Source organism: Macaca nemestrina, chromosome 12, assembly GCF_043159975.1.
Source record: "Macaca nemestrina isolate mMacNem1 chromosome 12, mMacNem.hap1, whole genome shotgun sequence".
In the NCBI taxonomy this organism is placed as follows: Eukaryota; Metazoa; Chordata; class Mammalia; order Primates; family Cercopithecidae; genus Macaca; species Macaca nemestrina.
In genome coordinates, this window is record NC_092136.1 from 58,828,960 (window position 1) to 58,856,046 (window position 27,087).

A 27,087-nucleotide genomic window follows, 5' to 3' on the forward strand; every position below is an offset into this window, starting at 1 on the left:
GATTAATTCCTGGATCATGTTTTAGCTATTTCTTGCATTTGATCTTCTGAGCCACTAGTGTGTCCTCTCCTTTAATGCACCTACTTTATTATTTTGTCAAAAAAATCATGTTTTTAAAAGTTGTGTATGTGAGTGTGTTGCATTCAGATCCCTTTAAGTACTTTTTGTTGTTGTTCCCTTATCTGTTTCCTCCAGCAATTATTACACTGAACATGGGTCATACTCCTTAACCCGATCCTTCTTTCTCTTGTTGCTACAGTCCCTTGACTATACAATTAACTTTCTCACAGATAAATTGGGGAATCCACAGGTACTGAATGGAAAAGATGTTTAAGAGGAAACTTATGTTCCTCCTGACACACCTTGGAGAAAGACTCTAATCTTTTTCGGTTGAAGCCCTTCTCCCTACCTTAGAACTAGGAGACAACCCATCCAACCCCTCGCCTTTAGTGGACAGGAAAACCAGCCCCTTCATGCCAGTTTGAGATCCTCTGAGGTTGAAACGCCAAGCTCTTTCAGGGATTCTCTGACCTTTGCTCCCGAGCTCTGAAGCTGCTCACTTTTGATTCCTCCACCCCTAAGAGAAGAAGCTCAATTCTCTCCACAGGACTCAGTGGCTGGCTCTAGAGCCAAAGGCAAGTAGCTTGGAGTTAGGAATGGAAGCCATTATGGTCCCCAAATCCACCACTGGTTTATTTTCTACTTGTTTCTTAATAATTTGTTGGTGGTGAAAATGAATGCTATCAATTGAAGGATTTTGGGTTTGCTTGTTTTGTAGCTTTGTGGTTGGTTGGCCAAACCTTTTATATAGTATGCCACTGTTGTTCAAAACATAAATAGTACTTTTGGGACTGAGGGGACAGGTGATCCTGTAGATTCCCAAAGAAAAGGCAAAAAGGCAAAACATGGCCAACATTATCCATTTACTTTTCAGATTTACTGACTGAATATAATTTTCTTTACATAAACATTTGATCTAAATCACTTTTGTTGTTGTTGTTGCTGGTTGGTTGGTTTTTAATACTGGAAACAGAGATTCAGTTTGAAAGATACCCTGAAATCTTAAGAGTAGCATACACCAATCCCTCCCACTCTCCACCCAAAATCTAGTTGGTTTAAATGAGCAGAATGATCCATTTTTCCATTTTAGGTGAGCAGATGTTTATGAAAGATCTTAGGACTGTTTGCCTCATTTAGCAGGAAAATTTACAAGGGAAGAAGCCATTAATCGAATTTCTACTTGTAAATATAAGAAGACTAGTACTCAGGTTCATATACTTTTAACATGACCTTGTTGAAAGAAACGTTAACAATTCCAAAACTAAATTAAACGAATTTTAAGTTTTTTTCTCCCAAAAGCATAAAAATGGAGACGATCTTAACAGGAAATTCTTAAAAGGTAAAAACAACTCTTCCTTGTACTAGTCCTTGGGTAGTTACCATACAACAGGTTCTTCTTTTTGTTAGTTTCTTTGAAAAGGGCTTTTTGGTCCCAAGTCTGTTCCTGCTTAGTATCTGCTCCGGCCTCCTCCTCTCTCCATGCGGCCTCCTAGACGGCCTCCGCCCCTAGGCACCCTGCAGCCGGATCGGCTGTAAGAATCACGCTGGGGAGGGCAGCCCCTTTCCATGGACAGAGACAGCCCACGATCTGGTCTGCCCACCCGGTCTCGACCCCTCGAGTAGCGGTCGCTCCGGCCATAACTGCTGCTGTAACTGTCGCGGCCGCCGCTGTAGGCATCCGGTGAGCAGCCCCGGTACTCCTCGTAGCGGCCTCCTCCTCCGTAAGATGGCGGTGTCCCCCGTCCTGGGGCGCCGCCGCGCAGGTCTCCGTAGCTCTCAAAGGGCTCTCGGTAGGAACCTCTGCTGGGATGATCCCCGTAGTCACGGTCACGACACCCGTAGCCGTCTCGGTCGCCGTAGCCTCTCAAGGGACAGTCGTCCCGGACACTGGAGTGGCCGTATTCGCGGTGGGTGTACTCTCTGGGCGAGGGGGCAAAACCCCGGGGTTCGCGGTAGTCTCGGCTCGAGTAGCTGTCTCTGGACGAGTAGCCCTCATCCCGCGGGCCCAGATAGGGGTCGCGGCGCGGGGGCGGCGGCTCTCGGCGCGGTGGTCCTGAGTAGCCGTCTCGCCCCCGCACAGCCAGGGCCCTCCCGCGCATTCCACCGCCGCTGCTGCGAGCCGGACCCGACGGCGCGGCCCTCTTCGGGGGTGGGCCGGCCCTGCGCGGCGGCGGCGGCGGCCCGCGCTTCATAGGCATCGGGGCCCTGGAGGGCCGCAGGTCGAAATCTCCCGCGTAGCCGCCGTCGTCATCGGGCCCGCCCCGGGAGGGGGAACGCCGCGGGCCGCCGCCACCTCCGCGGGTTCCGCGCAGGAACCTCGGGCGACCGCGGCTGCGAGGAGGCGGCGGGCCTCGCCGGCTGCTCTCGAACGCCGGTTTGGTGGCCTGGGCCACCTTGATGGCCTTACCATCCAGGGACTTGCCGTTCATGTCTCTGGCGGCGGCCTTGGCGTCTGCGGGGCTTTCGAAGGTGACGAACGCGAAGCCCCTCGACTTGTTGGTTTCTCGGTCTTTCATCAGGAGCACCTCGACGATGCGGCCATACTTGCCAAACTCGGCTTCGAGGGCTTTCTCGTCGGTTTCGAGGTTGAGGCCTCCAATGAACAGCTTCCCCGGGCGATCCGCTTCAACCATGTCTGCCGGTCGAACGGTCGGTCAGTGGCGGTGGGAGGCGATGAGGCGGCGCCAGTCGAGGCCTTCGAGCTCGCTCGTCTAGGGCGGCTCCTACCGGTCGGGCGGCGCGTAGTGGCTTAGTCCCCGGAGCCGCTGCCTTAGCCTGCTGCAGGGCGCGCCCCTACTGCCTGTGATTGGTCGGCTGTCTGCGGAGGGCAGATTCGCCGTCGGGAAAGTCGGCAGTTCTGTGTCTCCTTTTTAGTCTTTAACTTCCTATTCACCTGACCCGGGCTTAACGGCTTTAATGGCCTCCTGAAAGCTCAGGGAAAAGCCGTTAGGTGGAAAAAATTTTTTTCTATTTCTTTTAATGAGAACAATTATAATGATCCCAAACCTAAGTTACCCAAACCATTTTCAAACAGAAAAAAATAGTTAAATTTTAATTATTACTAAAATTATTAAGTTAAAAATCATTTTTCAATTATTGAAAAATAGAGTAATAACAGTTTACAAGTTTAAATTTTATCTTACTGATCTTTTAAAAATAATCAGCTTTTAGCCTTTTCGATCTTGTTTTGATTTGATTTGGTGCTATTGTCTTTATTCTTTCTACATTTATTGGATTTATTGTTTATATTATTCTCTTCTAATTTTTTAAATAAGGCACTTAGCACATTAAGAGTTTAAAAAATATTTCTTCTAATTGTTATATTTAAGGTTAGAACTTATTCTCTAGGCACCGGTTAATATCATGCCTTGAGCAGTTATATATGTTGTTTTCACTGTTGTTCAGTTCCTAATATTTTCTCATTTTTATTATTTCCTTTTTGGACCACGTATTAAAGAAGTATGTTTGTAAATTTTCAAACATATGTACCTGTTGGTTATTTTATAATATGCTCAGTACGATATCCATTGTTTTTTATTGAGACTTGCTTTGTGACCTAATATGGTGTAATTAATGTTCCATATATACTGAGCAGAAAGTGTATTCTCTAAATGTTTGACAAAGTTCTCTCTTATTTTGTGGTATTTAAATCTTCCCTTTTCTAACTTATTTTTTATTTGATAGAATTGGCAAACACTAGCACTCTCTTAAAATTTACCATAATTGTGGATTTGTAAATTTCTCTGTTTTTATGTCTGGTTTTTGCTTCATGTATTTTAAGGTTATATTTTGAGATATATAAAAAATGAGAATTGCTACGTATTCTGGTGAATACCTTTTTTATGTAATGATCCTCATCATTCGTAAAAATCTTTTTTCCTTAGTCCATTTTGTGTGACGCTTATATCTTTCAGTACTTTTGCGATTTCTTCCTAAATCTTTGCTATCAGCCATGCCTTTTCCTCTTCCTTTTTTCCATCTTTCATGCCTTTTCTTGTAATAAGTGATTTGTCTTTGTTTCTTTTTCCTCTACTATGGAAGAAGTTATGCCTTCTATTTCTACTTTTTTGAATGACTGCCCTTAATGTTTTTATTGAATGCTAACTTAAAAATGCTGTCTATAAATTTACTTATAAAATCAAGTTTTATAAATAAATTTACTTATAAAGTAGATTTACTTTATAAGTAAATCTTTATAAGTTACTGCTTGATTAACTTTTATATATTTGTATATCCATGTAACCATGACCCACATTAAAATCTATAACATTTCCATCACTCCAGATGGTTCACTTGTGCCACTTATTAATCAAACCTGAGATATGCTCTCCTGGCACAATAAGACAAGATATCCACACCGAGGTGTGCAGCAGGAAAAAGGAGGGCATTTATTTGCAGGGCTCCAAGCAAGGAAGACCAGGCAGCTACTCTAAAATTCTGACCTCCCTCATGGCTTACAGGTAAAGATTTTTAAAGGAAAGTGTAAATTTCAGGAAAACAGAAGTTACAGGCAAAATCATAAGTCAATACATGGAGGTTACACATTGGTGTTGGCCCAAAAGAGAGATAGCTCTTGAAGTCGGGGGGCTTACAGGTCATAGGTAGATTCAAAGATTTTCTGATTTGCAGTTGGTGAAGGAAGAGAATTTGCAGTCAGCAGAGAAGAATGAGCTTTGGCTCCTGAGTGTGACTCCATCCAGGCCCCTCAGGAAGATATTTAGAACAAAAAATGATTGTCAGAGTTTAGTCCTCAGTTCCCTCTTATCTGAGTTCTACCTGCCTGTGGAATTGTTTGGTGGGATCTGGGTTTCGGAAAGACAACTCAGGGACATATGTTAAGACATTATATTTAGTGTCTATAGGGGAACAAAAAATCTCCTGACTCTAACTTCCATGGTTATTGTTTTAGGTTCCTATTACTTTCTTGCTTATTAATTTCCTTATTCATTTAAGGAATTTGATGAAGTTCCTTCACTTCATTCCTCAGGGCTAGCTAGGTGCATGGAATTTCCCTTAAAGGAACTCCAGATTTTCCTTTATTTCCATATTTGTAGGGGAGGGGTTGCACAGGCCCCTAAAACAGGGTCTCTGCTCTGCAAAAAAATGATAGGATCAATATCAAAGTTTGGGTGAAAACTGGAATGCTTACATGGGCTTTATGTGAAATGATTGTGTCTCTTTTACCTGAATGTATTTTGGGAATGGATATTGTGTCTGACTGGGGAATGCTTCCCTGCCTAGTGTTATAAAACACAAGGCATATAAATTCCACCTTTAAGCAATATTGATTATATTTGCTAAATAGGAAGGAACAAGATTGTTCAAGCCCACACAGTGTAGAATAAAACCTGAAGTGCTAGGATGCACAAATTCTGTGTACAATGGACCCGTGTGGAGGGTAGATTAGGGCTTGTGGCAAAAGCCTGGAGGGCCTCCAACCAACAACTACAGGGACTTTGAAGTGGAGAATTTACATCTGAGTCGATTACTAGCTCAATCTCAGACATTAATTGAAACTGCCCCATGACTGAAGAAAATGTAATAATCTTATTATCTTATATCAATTAGGATAGTTATTGTCAAAAGCACAAAAAGAATAAGTGTTGGTAAGGATGTGGAGAAATTAGAACCCCTGTGTAGTGCTGGTGGGAGTATAAAATGGTACAGCAACTATTAAAAATAGTTAACAGTTCTTCAAGAAATTAGGAATAGAATTACCATAGGATTCAACAACCCTATTTGTGGATATATAACCAAAAGATTCGAAAGCAGGTTCTTAGATATTTGTACACCCACACATGTAGCAACAGTATTCACAATAGCCAAGAAGTAGGAGCAATGAAAGTATCCATTGACAGATTAATTAATTTAAAAATGTAGCATAGTCAGCCCTCCATATCTGTGGGTTCCACATTTATGGATTCAGCCACCTGAGGATCAAAAATATTTCACAAAACACTGTGTACGTACTGAACATGTACAGACTTCATTTTCTTGTCACTATTTCATAAACGATACCTTATAAAAACATTTCTGTAGCATTTACATTGTATTAGGTATTATCAGTAATCCAAAGATGATTTAAAGTATATGGGAGAATATGTGCAGGTTATGTACAAATACTACATCATTTTGTATCAGGGACTTAGCACCCTTGGATTTTGGTATCCTTGGTGGTCGTGTAACCAATTCCCCATAAATACCAAGAAACTATTCTATATACACATAATGAAATATTATTTAGCCTTAAAGAAGGAAATTCTGACATATACTACAACATGGATGAACCTTAAGGACATTATGCCCTGGAAGCTCTCCAAAGGCAGCCTTTTTGGGATTTTTATGGAGGCTTCACGACACAGAAACAATTGATTAAGTCAATCTATAGCTCATTTCCCCTCCCTGGAGGATGGAGTGTGAGGCTGAAAATTATCAACCTCTAATCATGGCTTGGTATTTCTGGTGACCAGTGGCCATCCCAAAGCTATCCAGGAGCCCGCCAAGGGTCACCTCAATAAAACAAAGGGTACTCGTATCTCCCAGGAAGTTCCAAAGGTTTTAAGACCTCTGTGTCAGTAACTGTGAGCAGAAATGAAACATATTTCTTATGTCACAATAGGAATACACTACTGGGGGAGCAGGTAGATTCTTTTCCCCAGGACTGACTTGGAATATTGTGAGGAGGTGTCAGATTCTATACTATGGATAGTACCCTGTGAATAGTTCTCAAATGACCAGCAGAAAGTTGTTTGGTTTATAAATAGCAGTTTCAAGGTAAATGGACAGCATCCTATTTGGAAGACCACCTCTATGTTTGAAGAACATAAAAACAAACCAGTTTAATGGGAAATATTATGTGTTACTTTCCTTATAGTGATGGAAGAATTGAACAAAGATAAAAATCCCCTGCTTGAGTTTTTACTGCTTTGTGGATGGTGACCAGTGGCCTGACCATATGGCCAGACAGAGAGCAATGGAAAACTGCCTATTAAAGGCATACCCATAGGAAAACCAGCAAGGGAATTTGGGGAGGAGTGCATTAAGGTAGAACACGTTGACACCCAACAGAAGAATACATTTGTAGGTTCAGCAGGTGACTGCAATTGACCAGTAGATATCCCAGTATGCTTGCTTGAAGTGGCCACCTGGGTCCATGAAATGAGGGGACACTGGGGGCCTGCAGCAATGTAGAGATGGATTAACTCTAGACATATTCTTCTTGTACCTCTGAAGCACAAAATACCACTAAAAACTGTTTTGTCTTCCAAAAATAAGAGATAGACACTGCAGATGGCTGTGTGTCAACAGTTCCTGGGAGAAGACCTTGAACAAGCTGGTAGGTGGGATTGATGCTGGCTATGAGTGGGTCTTGACAGGAATAGACACTGGACTTGGCTTTCCTTACCCAGTGATAGATGCAAATGTTCAGAGAACAGTCAAAGAATCAGAATATAAGATATTGCATCAATTTGTACTACCAAGTAACATTTCTTCAGACTGAGAAACACCTTTCACAATCTATAATTTCAAGAATGGGCAGAGAGGTATTTTCCTCAGAGTAATATAATAATTCAATAGAGAATTGGAATGGGCATTTGAAACACTGGTTGCCTAAAATGGGAGAATATAAAAGCATGAAGAGCTGGCTTACACGCCTTTGCAAATGTGTGCTCACACTCAACAAGGAGACAAGAGTCTCCTAGATAGATTCCTGGTTTTCTGGTAGATCAGCAGGATAGGGAGTGGGAGAAGATGCTGGTATGACTATGCAATTTTTCCCACAGGAAAGGTGACTGATGACTATACTTTCTTCCCCATGTCACCTTAACTTTGTTTTTCCTACTTCATGGCCACAGGTTCAAGGCTGCAACTGCAAGTGCTGAAGGCAGTGATGATTCCTAAACAATAAAGTATAGCTGCATTCTAAACTTTATGTCAGAATTTCTGTGGGCCTGATGGGGCAGATTGTGCCTTCACCTCATCTAGAAATAATGGGATTGACTGTGAACGCAATTATATTGTCTAATGGTAAAAATAGCCCATTTCTATAACTATTTAACACTACCTATATGAATGGTAGTGGGCTGATGGAGAGGTACTTACTAGATTAGTATTGCTGCCTGCAATTAGACCAGCACAGTGGTTGAACCTAATGTCACTTCCAAAGGTAGAAAATTTTGTATAAATGGAGAGAAGGAGAAATAGTAGATGAGGATAATGCAACAAAAAAATGGGTTCTGTAATGAGGGAAACTCAGTAGTACTTTAACACCTTGAAAGAGGCTCAGAGCAAAAGATGTTATTATCTTTTACTCAGTTATATCTGATGCCTCGAAGGGTGAAACCATCTATTGCTGACACCACTCCTGGTATTGGAACTAGGCAGGATCAAATGAAAGCCTGCAAACTGGAGTGACCTCATCCCAGGAGACATTTTCATGAAATATGATAATAGACTGAACTAATTATTAAGGACTGAATGGGACTCTACTAGTATGCCAGCATTTTTTGACTTTTAATTTTTTAGTTACATCTACCATAATGTAATATTGTTTTACACTTGCATTGTTGATAAAAATTATAATACCAATACCAATAGTCAAATGAATTGGAAAAAATGAGTTAAAAGCCTCCTATTCCTATACCACACTCCTTCCTCAAAATGTTGCTCAGACAGGCAATCCTTTTGCTCCATGCTCAAAGACCAAGGGGTATCCTGTGATATAATAAAAATATATATATTTGGTCTTTATCCTGGTTCCTGGTACAGAGCTTCTAAAACCCTTGGAGACTCCTGAGTGGTAGGACTGTCTTTTGTTATCCATAAAGAGCCCCTTTGACCATACCTGAGTTTATGCTAATGAGGTGATTTATAGTCGGGGCCCTGGATTACTGTAGGATGGGAGCTGTTCACCAGAGAAGCGAACTCTGTGAATGGAGGGTCAGAACTTTAGCCCTAACCTCCCACCCTGACTTCCAGAGAGAGGAGAGGCACTAGAGGTTGTGTTTAATCACTGATGGCCAATCATTTAATCAGTTACATCTATATAATGAGATCTCGTACAAAAACTCCAAGCAGTGGGATTTAGGGAATTTTTAGGTTGATAAACGCATGGATGTTCTGGGAGGGTGGCATGCCAGAGAGAACATGGAAACTGTACACTTTTCCCCCTTCCCTGCCTTATGTACCTCCTCATCTGGATGTTCCCTCCTATCCTTTATAATAAACTGTAATCACAAGTGTATAGAGCACCCTTGACATAACTAACTCCATCTTAGAAAAAGACTCCACTTTATATTTCATAGGACACTTTGCCAACAAGGATGTTTTGTTTAATAAGCAAATTAAAAAAAAAAAAGATGGCATCCAATCACATAAAGACACAAACAAGAACTCTTCCACTATCAGTTCTCATCAAAGGACAACGTGACTATAAAAGATTAGCCCTTGAGCAGCTCAAAATGGCCATCTTGGGTGATACTATCTTGCAGTCAAAGAGTCTGCCTTGGGCTGGGCGTGGTGGCTCACGCCTGTAATCCCAGCACTTTGGGAGGCTGAGGCGGGTGGATCACCTGAGCTTGGGAGTTTGAGACCAGCCTGACCAACATGGAGAAACCCTGTCTCTACTAAAAATACAAAATTAGCTGGGCATGGTGACACATGCCTATAATCCCAGCTACCAGGAAGGCTGAGGCAGGAGAATCACTTGAACCTGGGAGGCAGAGGTTGTGGTGATCCAAGATCGTGCCATTGTACTCTAGCCTGGGCAACAAGAGTGAAACTCCATCTCAAAAAAAAAAAAAAAAAAAAAGACTCTGCCTTGCAAGACCAACAGACCACCCAGACCACTTGGCTCAGACCAGGACTCTTTCTTCTTCACTTTCCCTGGACTGATTCGTTAACCATTTCTCCTATCTGATAGAGCAGGAGCATCACCATCTTGGTCGAGGCCCTAATTCTAAAGTTCACCTTAAAAAAAACCAAAAAAAAAAAAAAAAACTGCCTAAATCCAAAGGGCATCAGCCTAATGGCTAAGGTCAGCATGACCATAAACCACAAATAACATCTCCAACCAGAAACATTTCAAACTCCTCCCCAACCAAAGACATGCTAGCCCCTAGATAAGACCCCTCCGACCAGGAAGATTCCAGCCTTGAGATAACCCCTCTCCGGGCCAGAAAGATTTCTGCCGCAAGACAACCTCCCGTCCTCCCTGAGAGATTCCAACACCGCCATAAACTTCTCCACACACATAAACATTCCAAGCTTGTGATAAGCTCCCTCACCCTAAAACCAATATATACTCTTAGTCTGTAAGAGAAAGTGCTGCTGACCACAATCAGCCAGGAGCACCTTTCATGTTTTAACTAAAGAAAACCTGTCTTTGACTGCCAAGCCATATTTCATGTTTCTTTCCTCTTTAACTCTTACATTTCTCTTTTTCCTCTTGGTGATAAATATTATTTTGCTTTTGTGAAATGTTTAACATATAACATTTAAATATTGGTTAAGCACACTACTATGTATGGTTTGCCATATTGGCTGACTTGTGGAGTGACTTGAACCTGTGTGACCATAGCTCTGGCTAGGGAGTAAACAGGAAGTGCTATGGAGAATTGTCTCCGTGGAACTCCAGGTGGCATTTGTGATTGAAATAGCATCAATAAAAGTCTGACATTGTGAAAAGACACACACATGCATGGACCTGGTCATTTCTAACCTTGCATTGCTCATGACAAAATGTATAGTACTTTCTTGAGTCCTGTGAATGGTTCTAGTGAATTATTGAATCTGAGGGGATTGTAGGAGCCCCCAAGTTGGCTGGGAGACTACTGTAGTAATCAAGGATAGATAGTATATCATTTTCCAACAGCAATTCTTAATTTTCCAACACCAACCATGTGTCCTACAATTCTATTCTGACACTAAGTACCAGGAATTAGTGTAGACCCACACTTTAAGGGTTTAGTCCCAATAAGGCTGCCCTCACTTCAGATGCCAGCTGCAAATGGGGTCCCCAGGATACCTAAACAGTTGGCAAGTTGTTAGATACAGTAAGAAATTCTTCTTCAAAGGTTTAGCTTGCTGAAGTTTCCTTGTCCTTTGTTTCCTGCCTTCAAAGCCAGACTTCCTTACTCTCTGTGTTCCCCCTTCCCTGGTAAACAACCTTCCTGCCAGTCCTATTCTATAGAGCCCACATTCCACATCTGCTACCCATGCTATGAATTACCCCTCCCATCACAATGGCTTCTCACACTGACACTGATCTTCCTGCCTTCCCACCAGTGTAACTGTATTCCTGCACTTTTCAAATTAGCCAACCGGGTTCAGCTTAGATTGTGGGGTCCAACCCTAGCCAATAGGGGAAAGACACAGAAACAGAAGCTGCATTAGAGATAATAAAAACCCCTGCTTTCATTTGTTCTATGTGCTCTCGCCCTTGCTCCATACATGAGATATACCCTTCTGCAGAAGTAAATTTGCCTTGCTGAGAGGCCCTTTGTCCTTTGTCTCAGTGCTAGTTCTTCTTTGTGGCACTGAGCATTTGCTTCCAACACAAGTCAACTGCAATGAAGAGGTTCTAACATATATGGGCTTCATAAATTCTAACACCCGTGGTCTAGACCACTTATTTTGAAAAATTAAGTAATAATTTAATGTATACTTATAATACTTGAAATTGCAAAAATATAATCAATGAATATTTTATGTGTTTATACACTGTTCTCTGTGTGACCATGACAAAGAATGACTATTTTTTATTCCTTTTACAACTAATGGCAGAGAATTGTGGTAGATATGAATGATGAGTGAAGGTGTGAATATCGGTGAACAAAGAAGAGTACACCAAAGGAACGAGAACCAGGCAAAGAGGGGGCATTCTCTACAGAGTATCTTAGTGGCTACATTGGACTCAGTATCCTCCAAGAGAGTAACTGCAACAGGTAACTCTAGATGGGAATTTAGGGGGCAGAGAAGCTCCAAGATGAGGAAGATAAGTGTATCCACCATAGAGAAAGAGGAATCACCTTCCCCTGGCCCCCCCCAGAAAATCTGCATAGGGCTATGTCCTGACAAGGAAAAGTTGGAGAATGCAAAGAATTGTCTTGCAAATCCCTATCTCCTCAGGCTATAAGTCCCTAAGACAATTAAAGGAGACTCTTTCCAACTAGAAAGGTCAGGGAAATTTCCCTGCAGCAGAGCCAAGTGCCTGTGGCCTGGGACCCTTACTTTGTTTCCACTATCTTCAGGGATTGAGTTCTGGTTCAATGGTCCAGACACGAGGAGCAACCCCATGGCTCTATACCACCCCACAATTCTTCGGTAGTAGGGAGGGGGACTCCCAATTTGGATACCTACTAGTTTTTAAAAGTTTTAATCTTTTTGTTGTTGTTGTTGTTTTGAGACGGAGTTTCACTCATCACCCAGGCTGGAGTGCAATGATGCGATCTCTGCTTCCCGGGTTCAAGCAATTCTCCTGCTTCAGCCTCCCAAGTAGCTGGGATTACAAGCACCCACCACCATGCCTGGCTAACTTTTGTGTTTTTAGTAGAGACAGGGTTTCACCATGCTAGCCAGGGTGGTCTCAAATACCTGACTTCAGGTGATCCACTCGCCTCGGCCTCCTAAAGTGCTGGGATTACAGGTGTGAGCCACCATGCCCAGCCCTCTAATTTCTTTAAAATATAGTTTAATCTCTCTTTCCATTTTTTTTTTGTTTGTTTGTTTTTAGACAGAGTCTCGCTCTTTTGCCCAGGCTGGAGTGCAGTGGCGTGATCTCGGCTCACTGCAAGCTCCATCTCCTGGGTTCACACCATTCTCCTGCCTCAGCCTCCTGAGTAGCTGGGACTACAGATGCCCGACACCATGCCCAGCTAATTTTTTGTATTTTTAGTAGAGACAGGGTTTCACTGTGTTAGCCAGGGTGGTCTCAATCTCCTGACCTCATGATCTGCCCGCCTTGGCCTCCCAAAGTGCTGGGATTATAGGCGTGAGGCATCACGCCCAGCCTAATTCAATTTTTAAACTTAATTTAATTCAATTTATTTTTTAAATTGTGGTAAAAATGCACATAAAATTTTCCGTCTCATTTTTAGATGTATAGTCCAGTAAAGTACATTCACATTGTTGTGCAAACACTCTAGAACTCTTTGTCTTGCAAAACTGAAACTCTATACCCATTAAACAACCCCAGTGTCCCCCCACCCCACCTCCAGACCCTGGCAACCACCATTCTTTTGTCTCTATGAATTTGACTACTGGGCACCCCCTCTGATATGGTTTAGCTGTGTCCCCACCCAAATCTCATCTTGAATTCTCACATGTTGTGGGAGGGACCCAGTGGGAGGTAACTGAATCACATAGTCAGGTCTCTCCCATGCTATTCTCATGATAGTGAATAAGTCTCACAAGATCCAATGGTTTTAAGAAGAGGAGCTTTCCTGCACAAGCTCTTTTTTTTTTTCTGTAGCCATGTGAGACATGCCTTTCACCTTCTGCCGTGATTGTGAGGCCTCCCCAGCCACATGGAACTGTAAGTCCATTAAACTTCTTTCTTTTGTAAATTGCTCAGTTTTAGGTATGTCTTTATCAGCAGCGTGAAAACCGACTAATACACCCTCATTTATTCAAACAGTATGAACCAAAAGAGTGGTTGACTTTTAATTCACATATATTTATGTTACTTCAATGAACGGTAAGCATCCACTTTTCAGGAATTCATTTCTGTCTTTAGAAGAGTGGCTTCAGAGACTGGGACCTCGGCTCAGATTGGCGAAATTGCTCCCTGTGGGCAAGGAACTGAGAACTAAAGGGAGGAATGCTAGTGGTTGTGGGCGCTTGGCGCTGTCCAGGGTCCTGCTTTCTCTGGTGATGGAGAGCAGAATTGGGGTCACCTCCTTTCCAGCTGCATCCATGCCCCTACCAGGCGCCCCGCACTGAGTTTTGAGGGCGTCTGGCTCAGGGACACAGAAGGAGGAGTGGAAGGTCTGGGCTTGAGAGCTGATTCATCACACACAAAGAAATGTAAAAATACAACCAGAAATGTGGGGCACCCTGGGACAGAATCCCAGGACTCCCACTGGATGCGATTCTAGGGAGTCTCCAGAGAGCTAGGTGTCTTGGGCAGTGACTTCCCAGGCTGCTGGAGTCTGTGGGGCTTCCCATGATAACCAGATCACCTACTTCACCGAGTTGCTGGGAAGTTGGAAAATAATACAAGTGTTCCCTGGAAGAGTAGGATGCTTTTGCTTCTATTCATTCTTCATTCATTCATCAGTTTTTATTCATTCATTCATTCATTCTTGAATCATAGCCCACATGTGCAAGAAGATACTGTGCTGTAGGCTGGAATAAAACAGTGAAGAAAAGGCCCATAGTTTCTGTTCTCATAGAACTTACATTGTGATGAGGGAGATAAGCGATGGGAAATAAAATAATTACATATCTGTGATAGTGGCAGAAAAAAAAAGAAACACGGTGCTTTGGTAGGACAGGGGAGGGGGAGATGGTGATATATAAGATGGAGTGCTCAACCTCTCTGAGGAGGTGATATTTCAACTGCTGGTTAAGGGATCATCCAGAGCCAGCTCTGTAAGGAGCAGGAAGAGGAGCTGAGTGGCCAGAGAGGATCAGCTATGTAAAGGGAAATTAATAGCCTTAATGCTTATAATAAAAGAGAGAAGGCTGGGAATCAGAAGAATCCAACTTAAGAAGTTAGTATATTAACAGAATAAATTTAAAGACAGCAGAAATAATGCAGTAACAATTCACAAAATATTAAAAAGAAAACAAAGATAAAACATAAAGAATAAAAAAACTAAAGTTAGTTTTGAAGACTCTATTTGCTTTTTTGACAATCCAACTCGACTCTGTTTAAAATTGCAAACCCTTTCTTCCCCAGAGCTGATTTTAGCATGAGGGGAGTGACTTGCCTGATGCACAAATTTAAGGAGATACAAAAAAACTTAGTAATCAAGAGAAATACTATTTTTGGAGATAAAAGTTAGTGCAAAAATATCCATAATGATCAAAATATCAAAATTTTCATTTGACTTATTCTAACCATCACCACTGTTCTACAGCAGTGACACTGTTGTAGAACCCCAAAATTTAGGTTCATATATCTGATGTGCAGTAAGTAAAACACTGACACATCAGCACTTAGGAGCAGAGAAAAGTTTATTCAATTTGGCTAAAGTGAGAGGGCAGGAGAGATGAGCTCTCAAATCTGACCTGCCTTTCAACATAACTGTGGGCTTTTATGAGTAAGGTAGATATGCAGGAGGGGAGATCCCCGATCATCAAAGTTGTCTGCGTCTCTAGGGTGATCAAACTTCTGCATGCCATCAAGGAGGTCTGCATGACCTAAGGATCATTGTTCTTTAAAAGAAAAACGAGTCCATTAATCCTGCTGGTTGCCCCCAGAATTTAGGATATGAAGTTAAACAATTACTAGTGACTATATTCTCTCAAAATGACTCTATACTCCATGCTTGCTTGCATGGAAGAAGAAAAGGACAAAGTAAAATGAACACATAATGATTTTTATAACATAGGCTCAGTTATACCACCAGGCATGTTTTTAACATTTAAGTGCTAATGCTTCTAAGTGTATTGCTATTAATTTAAGATAAACATTCCTCATGTTATGAAACTACCCCACAAAGAGATTGAATTTTATTAAACACCTTTTCAACATAAATTGTGGTAATTGGTTTTTCTTCACCATCCAATTAATGTGATAAATTATAATATTCCTAACATCAGCCCACTCTTGCACTTCTAAGTCACATTAATCATAGTATATTTTAATTAAATGTTGAAATGTTCAAAAATTTTAATACTGGGTCTTTGCATAGTCATAAGTGACATTCATCTTTAAATTTCTTGATAGTGCCATTAGGCTTGAGAAATAATAAAATCCAAAGCCCCCAACTGACTGAATGGACCCCCAGTTGGCCAAGGGAACTCTGGAAAAACCTCAGAAGCTGAGTTCCCATTCATGTCAGGAGAGATGGGAGGTCAGACACACCACATTATTCCCTTCCCTTAGCTAACTAACATTAGGCTTTCTTCCCTACAGTCTAAACAGAAACCAGCCCTTTCAAAAGACTCCACACTGAAAATGTCAATGACTAGTTTATCTTCCCAGGTACGCCAAAAAGACATAGATTAATTATTCCTTCACTCCTGAGACATCTGCTTCCTGTATTCCTTTTTTCTTCAAATGTTTACCTTATATAAAATGTAGATTTACTGGGTACTAAAGTCTGAAAACTATATAATCATTAATCTCACTGCCACATCCCCTTTTTAAAGGAAAATATATAAATACTAAACCTTTTGAGACCCTCTAAAGAAAAAACAGCCACAGATGCACCTGTGACCCCTATTTTTCCCAGATGCATTCTCAAGCTGGCTCAATAAATCTTGACGATTTGAGACTTATGCCTCAATCACTCATTTTGGTTGTCAGGCTCTATTATCAATAGTTTTCATCTTTAAAAAATCAATTAGAAAAGCTGTCTTCCTCTATAATGCCCTGAAATGGTTTCAGAAATATAAGAATTTTCCTTTTTCTGACAGTCTGGTAGAAATTATCTTAAGAAACATTTACTTTTGTTGGATTTTTCTTTGGGCAGCTTGGAAATCCTGTTGTCTGTGAAGGATGAGATGGTGACTGGCCCAAGGCTATCACGTGAAAGAAGTCGCCACTTTGGTATATACTTTCTTTTCTGTGTTTGTTATAATAGCGCTGGTTAGCTTTCTCTAACTAGCAAGACTGTCCTCACTGGGAATCAATCTCAGTAAAGCCACCTCTCTATGTATCACCTATGCCAAATGTCAGCAGCAGTATTACTGTTCTGTGTGGATAAAAGCCCCAGTAACATTACTTGCAAATTTTTACGAAAACCATTTGCCCCCTCTGACTGCCAAGGTCTGTTCTCCAGTCCTCCACATTGACCCACGGGATATTATACAGTGTGATTTCCTGGCCCCTTTCAAGGCACACAGGTTCCAAAACGTTGGGAATATTTGAAGCAATAAGTGTTTTTGTATGCTAATGAGATGGCTGGTAGCTGGAGGCTCCTGGATAGTCTCAGGATGGGGGCTGGTTGCTAGGAGAACCAACTATGTGATTAAAGGGTTGGAACTTTCAGCACTCCCCATACCAGCCTCCAAAGAAGCAAGGGGGTGCTGAAGGTTGAGTTTATGACAATGGCCACTGACTTAATCAATCATGCCTACCTAATGAAGCTTCCACTAAAAGATGGGATTCAGAGAGCTCCTTGGTTGCTAAACACATCCATGTGCTGAGAAGGTGGCACAAGCCAAATGCACAGGGATAGAACCTTCCAAACCTCGCCCTATGTGTCTCTTTCATATGGCTGTTCATTTGTATCATTTGAAATATTCTCTTATAATAAATGGGTAAACATAAGTATTTCCCTGAGTTTTGTGAGCCATCCTAGCAAATTATGGAACCCAGGGAAAAGAGAGTTGTGGGAACCCTGACTTATGGCCAGTTTGTCAGAAGTACAGGTCACAACCTGGAACTTGCAATTGGTACTTCAAATAGGGCAGAGTCTTGTGGGACTGAGATCTTCACCTGTGGGACATGATGCTACCTCCAGGATGATAATGTCAGAATGGAATTGAATTATAGGACACCCAGCTGGTTTTGGAAAATTGCTTGGTGTGGTATAAACCCACATATTTTGGTGACCAGAACTGTGCAGGAATTGACAGTGTTATCAAAGAAAAAGTGTTGGTTTTTGCCTTACAATAAGCTAAGAGGCTTTATTTTCTCCCACAGACAAGGAGAAAAACATTAAGTTTGTGGTGAACTAAGGAAGGCCACAAATTATTTGACACTACTCCCATCAACAATTGTTTGCCCTAGAATCTGAGCTGGCCTGTACTATTTTCACCAATAGAGGATTATGGAAGTGACTTTATGCCAGTTCTGGGCCTAGCTTTTAAAATAACTGACAGCTTCCTCTTGGCCCTTTGAAATCCTGAATCCCTACCCTGCGGAAACCACATGGAGAGGTCCTAAGACTAGAGGCAATGCTAGAGTAAGTGGACAGATATGAGAGCAGGGTAGGAGAGAGGCCCCCCAGGAATGCCAAGCAATGGTTGAGCCATAGTCAAGCAATCATAAACCTTTTCCTCTGAGATAATGAACAGGACAAGGGAGGGCCCCCAGAAATGTCTGGCTCTCATCAGGTGAAGGACAGGTGAGCATAAAACTATCCCTCTGAGACAATAAGTGGCCACAACTGCCACCAGAAGGGAAAGGAGTCCTCCAACAGATAGAAAACACCTGGAGCCAGCGAACCACAATCCCTGATAAAGTATCAAGTGTGTGCAAAGGGGAGCAAGATGGTGGACTTTGACCTGTATATGACCTTCCTGTATATGACCAGTAAGGAAAAGTCGTCCCAAAGGAGCATGCATACAACTTCAGTAAACACGCTGTGCACGGGACCCCTCACAAGTGCTGGCAGGCCACTGCACACGGGTAATCAAGCAACAACCTGCCCAAGGGAAGGATCAGCAGGGGAGAAGAGCCTGGAAGACGAGTCAATGTATAAAGTCTCAAACCAAGGATCAAGAGAGGCACTTGAATCTCTCAAGTGGCCTGCTTGATTTCTTTAAAGTGTACTTTGCTTTTTTTTTTAATAAACTTTGCCTCTGCTTTAAACCTACTTCTGCCTCTCAGTTGAATTCTTTCCTCTGAGGGGGCAAAGACCAAAACTGCTGAGAATCACTAGTCTTCTGGCTGATAACAGGAAGAGGGGTCTGGCTCAACCCAGCCTTTCAGCCCTCCCTGCCAAGGCAGCAGACGTATAAAAGTTATCTGGGACCTCCAGAGCAATCGGGTTGCCAGGTGAATACCACCAAGGGACCCCAAGTGATACCTTATGGAGTATAAGAAATGCTCAGCTGGGCCCTTTCTGAATTCCAATCCAAGTTATGAGATTTAATAAAATCATTATTGTTTTAAGCCACCAAGTTTTGGGATAGTTTGTTATACAACCAATAAATAACCAGAACAGTCTTTCACACACAAAAAAATTTTATTGTGTCATGTTTTTGCCAAATGAAAGACTCTCTTTCTAGCTCTAGCCCAAATAACCTTATAATCCCTTAAAGGAAATTAATCCTCCTTATCTTTACAATAAGCTATAGAAAGTGTTCATTGTAGAAGTAGACTCCTATTTCTATTGAAATTAGTGATTCTCAACTATTAGTATACTTAATAATTTGCCTGGGAAATTATCAAAATGCTGGTTTCCAAGGACCCTTACCCAGACATTCTGATTTGGTAAGTCTAGTGTGGGGTTCAGGAATCTCCATTTTAAGACAGATACCCAAGTGATCTTGACACTGGTGATCCCAAGAACACACATGGAGACACATTTTAATAAAAGGTGCCAGAGACAGTGAGGCTGTGAGCTAAGCCATGTCAGTGGAAGTAAGGAAAAAACAAGGCACTTTAACTGATCTTCCCTGTCCGTATCCTCCAGCCTCATATCCAGGATTCCCTTATCCGCATTCTTAAGCTCTGTATCCAATTAAAAACATATTATACTTTTCAGAGAGTTTTATGCTTTTTATTTTATTTTAGCCTCTCAACCACTGTGTGAAGTAGAACAGATATTTTACAGAGAAGTGGGTATCTGACAGCTGCCAAGTGCACAATTTCTGGGCATAGAGTATCTGAAGTTAAGCACCCAAGTCTGGGTATGTATCTATGTATGTATGTATTTATATTTATATTTTTAAAGGAATGTCAGTTTCTTCAAATCAGAAACACCGCCACCAAGACCCATTTTCTTCATTATGATAGTTACAATCTGGCTTAATGATTAAGTGTGGATTGCTAACTCCCACAGCTTCCAGCAGCTTCTGGGCTTCCTCATCAAATGCCTCTTTGCACAACCTGAGAAAACAAGGGAACATCTCTTTTCCTGTATTCAATTTCCCTACAGCCCTCCACTTTCTCTGTAAAGGATTTATTTCAAGAGAAAAAAAAAACTGTTCTGTTAAAATAGAGAGAGAATATTACAACATGGGTGAGGAGTGGGGAAGGGAACTGAGAGATATAGTGAGGGAGATACAGCAGTTGAAGGAAAATAGAAGAAATTAACAGAAGAGAAAGAGAAATCAATTAAAATTAAAAAGGATCCTCCAAGAGCCTTTTGCTATCCAAACAAAATTAATACTACTACTGATAATAATGAAAACAACTAACACATTTATTGTTTATTGTTATGCTAGGCACCATTCTAAGTACTTGGTCTATATTGACTCAGATGCTCATAATAACCTTACAGGTAGATTTTATCATTTCACCCATTTTACTGATAAGCAAATCAAAACAAAGAGCAATGGGGGACTAGCTTTAATTAAACATTTAGTAAGTGGTAGGGACAGAATTCAAACTCATCTAGGCTGGTTTCAGGGTGCTCAATATTCAACTACTGTGCTATATTATATCTCTCAAAATTCAGTGTTCTATGAGAGAAAAACAAATAAGTGTCTAGAAAATACCCAAGGATACATAATTAGGTTGATTCTGAGGCCTGTAGTAAATGAGTGGCTCCCCAAATCCTTCCTTACAGGAAATGCTCCCCCTGAGAAACTAATGGAGACTTACCCTAGAACTTGTAGTTTACACTTAGGAGACTTCAGGACTTTATATAACTTCATAATTCCTTCATACCCTAAGGTATTCTGTGTCAGATTCATTTTTATCAGTCTTTGGTTGCAGATAAGAGCAGAGGAGATATCTTGACAGCAGAGAGATGTCAAACCACAGTATTCCAACCTGTAGAGAAGAGAGACAAAAGACAAAAATGAATTTATTCGATGACACAACAAAGCCCACAAGAGATCTGTGAACTCAGAATGGAGGATAATTCCAGAAACTTTAAAAAATGAGCACAGTATAAATTCAAGGACTATAAGCACCTATAATATTCATTATTACCAGATATTTCCAGGCTGAACTTATCCCTTCCAAAATCATGAATTACAAATTCGTAATTATTAAGGAATAAATAAAACATACACTCATGTTACAAAATACTATGAAGCAGTTGAATCCTTGAACATCACTAAAAATACATCACTATAACTAGATATAGGAATTTTGGTAGTGAGTGTTTATAAAGCAAGGAATAGGCCAGGCATGGTGGCTCATGCCTGTAATCCCAGCATTTTGGGAGGCTGAGGCGGGCAGATCACCTGGGGTCAGGAGTTTGACAAGGCCAACATGGTGAAACCTCGTCTCTACTAAAGATACAAAAATTAGCTGGGGGTGGTGGTATGAACTTGTAATCCCAGCTGCTTGGGAAGCTGAGAGAGGAGAGTCGCTTGAACCCAGGAGGTGGAGGTTGCAGTGAACTGAGATCGTACCACTGCACTCCAGCCTGAGCTACAGAATGAGACTCAGTATCAAAAAAATAAAATAAAATAAAATAAGCAAGAAACATAATAAGGTCTCTAGCATCATGCCATTGATGCAAATAAAAATGCAATTCTATGGCATATTTTGAATACATTAGGTCAGCTGCCTATAGGTGGGAAAGAAAATGGCTAATTGAGATAAATTAACCAACCCACCCATCTGTCAGTCAAGGGCCTCTGCACAAGCCGATAATAGTATATACATGAACTGAGGAAGCATGTCAAACTCAACCTTCTGCATCTAACATTCTCCTAAACAATTTGAATCTAATTTTTACCTTATGTTTACCTGGCCATTGAACAACTGAGTGCCTATACAGATGCTGAGCATACGAAACTTTTTTTTGTTAAGTGATCACATTTATGTGATGAAGAGATGGTCCCACTAATTATGAGACAGGGTATGTAAATATCACACAAAATCTTTCTTAGTGGAAAAAGCATCATAAAACATAAAGTGTTATCATGAATTCATCAGGAAATATAATCATTTTATATTTTCAGTCACAAATTACAGTCTCAAAATATAGAAGACAGAAACGAACAGAACTGCAAAGTGAAAGACTCAAATCTATAATTTTAATGAAAATTTTAACATTTTTCACAGTAACTGAGTTATCTGGGAAAAAGGTCACTAAAATTTAGATAGTTTAAACAGAATTAATAATCTTAATCCACTGATACAGAATACTGCAACTGCCTGGGCACAGTAGCTGGCACCTGTAATCCCAGCACTTTGGGAGGCCAAGGAAACAGAGTAGCTTGAGGCCAGAAATTCAAGACCAGCTTGGGTAACAGAGTAAGACCTCATCACTCCTCCCCCGCCCCCCGCCCCCAGCCCAAAAAAGAAAAAAAAAAAAGCCAGACATGACAGAAAAACCCCCTGTACTTAGAAAAACTAAAAACTAAATTAGAAATAACAATTTTTCATGTTCTTAAGTATGTTTAAAAAGTCATGTAGCAAATGACAACAAACTTCAAAGAACTGTACTCATGCACAGTATGTTCTCAGAAAACAATTCTACAGACTGAATATAAAAAGAAAAGCCTCGTATTTGAAAATTAAGGAGTATGTTTAAAAATAATCTGTTAGTTGAAGAAAAAAGTTCTAGGTAAGTTTACAAATGTTGTGGACTCAAAAATAACAAAAATACTGCATACAATATCAAAATTTTATGATTAAGTTAATGCAGTCATTTGAAGGGAAGTTGTAACCTTAAATATTTTTGTTGGAGAAGAAGAAAGGGACTATGTATGTCTAAGCATCCAACTCGAGAATTTAGCAAATGGTAAAATAAACCCAACAAAAGTACAAGAAAAAATAAGATATAAACAGAAATTAATGAAACAGAATGCAGATGTACAACAGAGTGGATCAACGTTGTGTTCTTTGAATACAAAAATAAAGAAAGGGTCAAATTCAATATCAGAAATGAGAAAAAACATATCACTATAGATGATTAAGAAGTTAAGCAAATAATATTAGATGCTTGCCAATAAGTTTTAAAATTTAGATGAAATAGATAAAATCAACAGTATATACTTAACAAAAGTACTCTATGAGAAAGAGAAAACCTAATTATTTAAAAAATTGAATCAGAAGTCAAAAATTTTACACACAAAGAAACTCCAGGTTAGACAGCTTTACCAGAAATTTTTACAAAATTCAAGGAAGAAGTAATTCCAATCTTACAAAAATTCTCTCAGGAAACTAAAAGATAAGGAACACTCCTGAACTCATGAAAATACGGTAATTTTGATGCAAAAACTTGATGAAGACTGCAAAAGAAATTATAACCTATGTCCATTATGAACAAAATTGTTAAATGCTGTCACTAATATTGACATTAATAAAGTAAATTACACAATGTACATAGGAGATATGTCCAAGTTGGTTTGATTCCAAAAATGCAAAGTTCATATAATGCATACATCAATGTGATTCATCACATTTGACAAAATTCTTCAGAGCTAAGCAACTTTAGCAAAGTCTCAGGATACAAAATCAATGTGCAAAAATCACAAGCATTCCTATACACCAATAACAGAGAGCCAAATCATGAGTGAACTCCCATTCACAATTGCTACAAAGAGAATAAAATATCTAGGAATACAACTTACAAGGGATGTGAAGGACCTCTTCAAGGAGAACTACAAACCACTGCTCAAGGAAATAACAGAGGACACAAACAAATGGAAAAACATTCCATGCTTATGGATAGGAAGAAAGAATATCATGAAAATGGCCACACTGCTCAAAGTAATTTATGGATTCAGTGCTATCCCCATCAAGTTACCATTGACTTTCTTCACAGAATTAGAAAAAACTACTTTAAATTTCATGTGGAACCAAAAAAGAGCCCGTATAGTCAAGACGATCTTAAGCAAAAAGAACAAAGCTGGAGCCATCATGCTACCTGACTTCAAACTATACTACAAGGCTACAGTAACCAAAACAGCAAGGTACTGGTACCAAAACAGATATATAGACCAATGGAACAGAACAGAGGCCTCAGAAATATCACCACACACGTACAACTATCCGATCTTTGACAAACCTGACAAAAACAAGCAATGGGGAAAGGATTCCCTATTAAATAAATGGTGTTGGGAAAACAGGCTCTGGACCCCTTCCTTACACATTATACAAAAATTAACTCAAGATGGATTAAAGACTTAAACGTAAAACCTAAAACCATGAAAACCCTACAAGAAAATCTAGGCAATCCATTCAGGACATAGGCATGGACAAAGACTTCAGGACTAAAACACAAAAAGCAATGGCAACAAAAGCCAAAATTGACAAATGGGATCTAATTAAACTAAAGAACTTCTGTACAGCAAAAGAAACTGTCATCAGAGTGAACAGGCAACCTGCATAATGGGAGAAAGTTTTTGCAATCTATCCATCTGACAAAGGGCTAATATTCAAAATCTACAAGGAATTTAAACAAATTGACAAGAAAAAAAAATCCCATAAAAAAGTGGGCAAAGGATATGAACAGATATTTCTTAAAAGAAGACATTTATGTGACCAGCAAACACATGAAAAATAGCTCATTGTCACTGGCCATTAGGGAAATGCAAATCAAAGCCACAGTGAGATACCATCTCATGTCAGTTAGAATGGTGATCATTAAAAAGTCAGGAAACAACAGATGTTTGAGAGGATGTGGAGAAACAGGAACACTTTTACACTGTTGGTGAGAGTGTAAATTTGTTCAACCACTGTGGAAGACAGTGTAGCGATTCCTCAAGCATCTAGAACCAGAAATAACATTTGATCCAGCAATCCCATTACTGGATATACACCCAAAGGATTAGAAATCATTCTACTGTAAAGACACATGCACACATACGTTTATTGCAGCACTATTCACAATATCCAAAACTTGGAGCCAACTCAAATGTCCATCAATGATAGACTGGATAAAGGAAATGTGGCACATATACACCATAGAATACTATGCAGCCATAGAAAAGGATGAGTTAATGTCCTTTGCAGGGACATGGATGAAGCTGAAAACCATCATTCTCAGCAAACTAACACAGGAACAGAAAATCCAACATCCCATCTTCTCACTTGTAGGTGGGAGTTCAACAATGAGACCACACGGACACACGGAGGGGAACATCACACAACAGGGCCTGTTGGGGGATGAGAGGCTAGGGGAGGGATAGCATTAGGAGAAATACCTAATATAGATGATGGGTTGATGGGTGTAGCAAACCACCATGGCACGTGTATACCTATGTAACAAACCTGCACATTCTGCACATGTATCCCAGAACTTAAAGTATAATTTAAAAAAAGAAAAAGAATATTCCTAGCAAACTAGGTGTAGAAGGCAATTTCCTTAAATTGATAAATTGGTGAACCACTGAAATTGTGCTTTAAACATTGGGAACAACATATGATAGTTCATTATCCCCAGACATGTTAACATTATATCACATATATTAACAGTTACTAAGGCATATAAAAAACGAAAAAAAAGAATGTAAGAACAGAAAAGGAAAAAATAACTACATTGTATTATTCCTAAATGATGTGATTGTATACCTAGAAAATACAAAAGTATCTACAAATTAGCAACTAGAATAAGCAAGAGAATGTGGCAGGCTATTGGATAAGAAACCAACTTTTTAAAAAATCCTATGTTTCTATGTATAAACACAATGAAAAAAATAACTAAAACAATCATTTACAACAGCATGAAATATAGCAAGCACTTTGGAATAAAGTTAACCAGCAACAAAATACAAGACCACTCAAGAAAAAATTACTAAGCTTTATTACAGACCTAAATAAATGAGATATGTCTTTTTGGTGTATCAGGAGACTCACTGATAGAATAAATGCAATTTGATTCAAGACACCAACATATAGGTAGGTTGGGGGGCAGTGCATATGTATGTAACTTGATAAGTTGATATTTCCAATTTATTTGCCAATGTAAAGGGGAAGGAGAGCCAAAATTCTCTTTAGGAAGATGGGAATACTCGCTGTAGTAGGTACCAGGGCTTATATAGAGCTATATTAATTAAGACAGCATTGTTAGAACTGGGAATTACAAACAGGTCAGTGGAAGAGAAAACAGAACCCAGGAACAGATTCATGCACCAATGAAAATGTGGTTTATAACAAAGATGTCCCTACCAAGCAGAGGGGAGAAAAATTTCAATACCTTTTGCTGGAAAAAAAAATGAGTATATAGGAAAATTATAAAATAAAACGTTACATCTACCTATATTTTTAAAAGGTAGATTAGAGGCTCCAAAGCTTCATAATTTGCCTTTGATATTTCAGAGATAATATAGAATTAGAATATAATGTATAAGATATAATGGGTTTCTGTAAATATTGTAAAGATGTTTTTCTCTCCCATTTGTATGATTCCTCCAGACCGAAGGTCTCCATGCAAGTAAAGGATAATTGGAGAATAGATGAAGTTCTAGCCACTAGGATGGGACAAACTGATTTCATCGGTGTAGGGGAAGAGCAGCAACAATATTTGGAATGGAACACCTTAGAACCTGGAGGTGTGGCGAGTGAGGAGAACAATTCGTGCTCTATTTTTTCACCTAGATCCAAAACTTCAGCCTGGCAAAATAATTATGTGGTCCATGGAGTCTATGCAGCAACTGCAGCTAACAGACTGACCCACAACCTGGTTTGTTATGCCTGTCTATACACTATGAAAACAGAAAATCTAATATAGACATAGCAGGTCCTGAACTACTTTGCTGTGCCTGATGCCGTCAATAGCAGCCTCCCAATATGGAGCCTTATCATATGTATACAAATACAATCACTAGCACAACCTTGTTTCAATTCGATACAAATCTGCAAGCTTCTCTTGATGCCAGAACAGCCTTGGAATATACCATGTATGAGAATGAGACAGCTACAACTACCAGTGAGACTGCTCACCTGGCTTAATCAAACTAGTGCAATGGCTAACCAAATAAAATATAACAGCAAATCGAAAATTAGAGTGACCTCTACTTTCAGTTATGTGTTTGCTTGTGGGGAAGAGCGGACTG

At 40.2% G+C, this 27,087-nt stretch overlaps 2 protein-coding genes and 1 long non-coding RNA gene across 10 annotated transcripts in view; 1 reads left to right on the forward strand and 2 right to left on the reverse strand.

Moving 5' to 3' along the window:
- Nucleotides 1-1,352: 1,352 nt before the first annotated feature.
- LOC105488702 (RBMX like 2) lies at nucleotides 1,353-3,057 on the reverse strand. The gene has a single exon (XM_011753017.3). The coding sequence runs from the start codon at nucleotides 2,691-2,693 to the stop codon at nucleotides 1,509-1,511; it is 1,185 nt and encodes a 394-aa protein (XP_011751319.1). The 5' UTR covers nucleotides 2,694-3,057; the 3' UTR covers nucleotides 1,353-1,508.
- Nucleotides 3,058-4,390: 1,333 nt separating this feature from the next.
- LOC105488703 (uncharacterized) lies at nucleotides 4,391-26,923 on the forward strand. Of its 3 annotated transcripts, XR_011610875.1 has the most exons (7): nucleotides 4,391-4,520; nucleotides 7,336-7,396; nucleotides 11,845-12,005; nucleotides 13,532-13,594; nucleotides 16,704-16,780; nucleotides 19,697-19,812; nucleotides 26,447-26,923. It is a non-coding gene; the product is annotated as an uncharacterized lncRNA (long non-coding RNA). The 3 variants fall into 3 exon arrangements; XR_011610877.1 differs by lacking the exon at nucleotides 19,697-19,812; XR_011610876.1 differs by lacking the exon at nucleotides 7,336-7,396 and having other exon boundaries at nucleotides 4,433-4,520.
- Nucleotides 14,837-27,087, reverse strand: part of LOC105488704 (NLR family pyrin domain containing 14) — a 78,010-nt gene continuing 65,759 nt past the window's right edge. For 5 of the 6 annotated variants that reach the window (XM_011753019.3, XM_011753025.3, XM_011753018.3 and 2 more), the window contains 2 exons: nucleotides 20,729-20,899; nucleotides 19,127-20,011 (listed from right to left, as the gene is read on the reverse strand). In XM_011753019.3, coding sequence (XP_011751321.2) covers nucleotides 19,876-20,011; nucleotides 20,729-20,899 — 307 coding nt within the window. In that variant the 3' untranslated portion in view covers nucleotides 19,127-19,875. Of the gene's footprint in view, nucleotides 15,442-19,126; nucleotides 20,012-20,728; nucleotides 20,900-27,087 lie in introns of those variants that run through there. The other variant, XM_011753024.3, reaches the window with a different exon arrangement.

Coding starts and splice junctions, on each gene's coding strand:
- LOC105488702 (XM_011753017.3), bottom strand. CDS start 2,693: ATGGTTGAAGCGGATCGCCCGGGGAAGCTGTTCATTGGAGGCCTCAAC.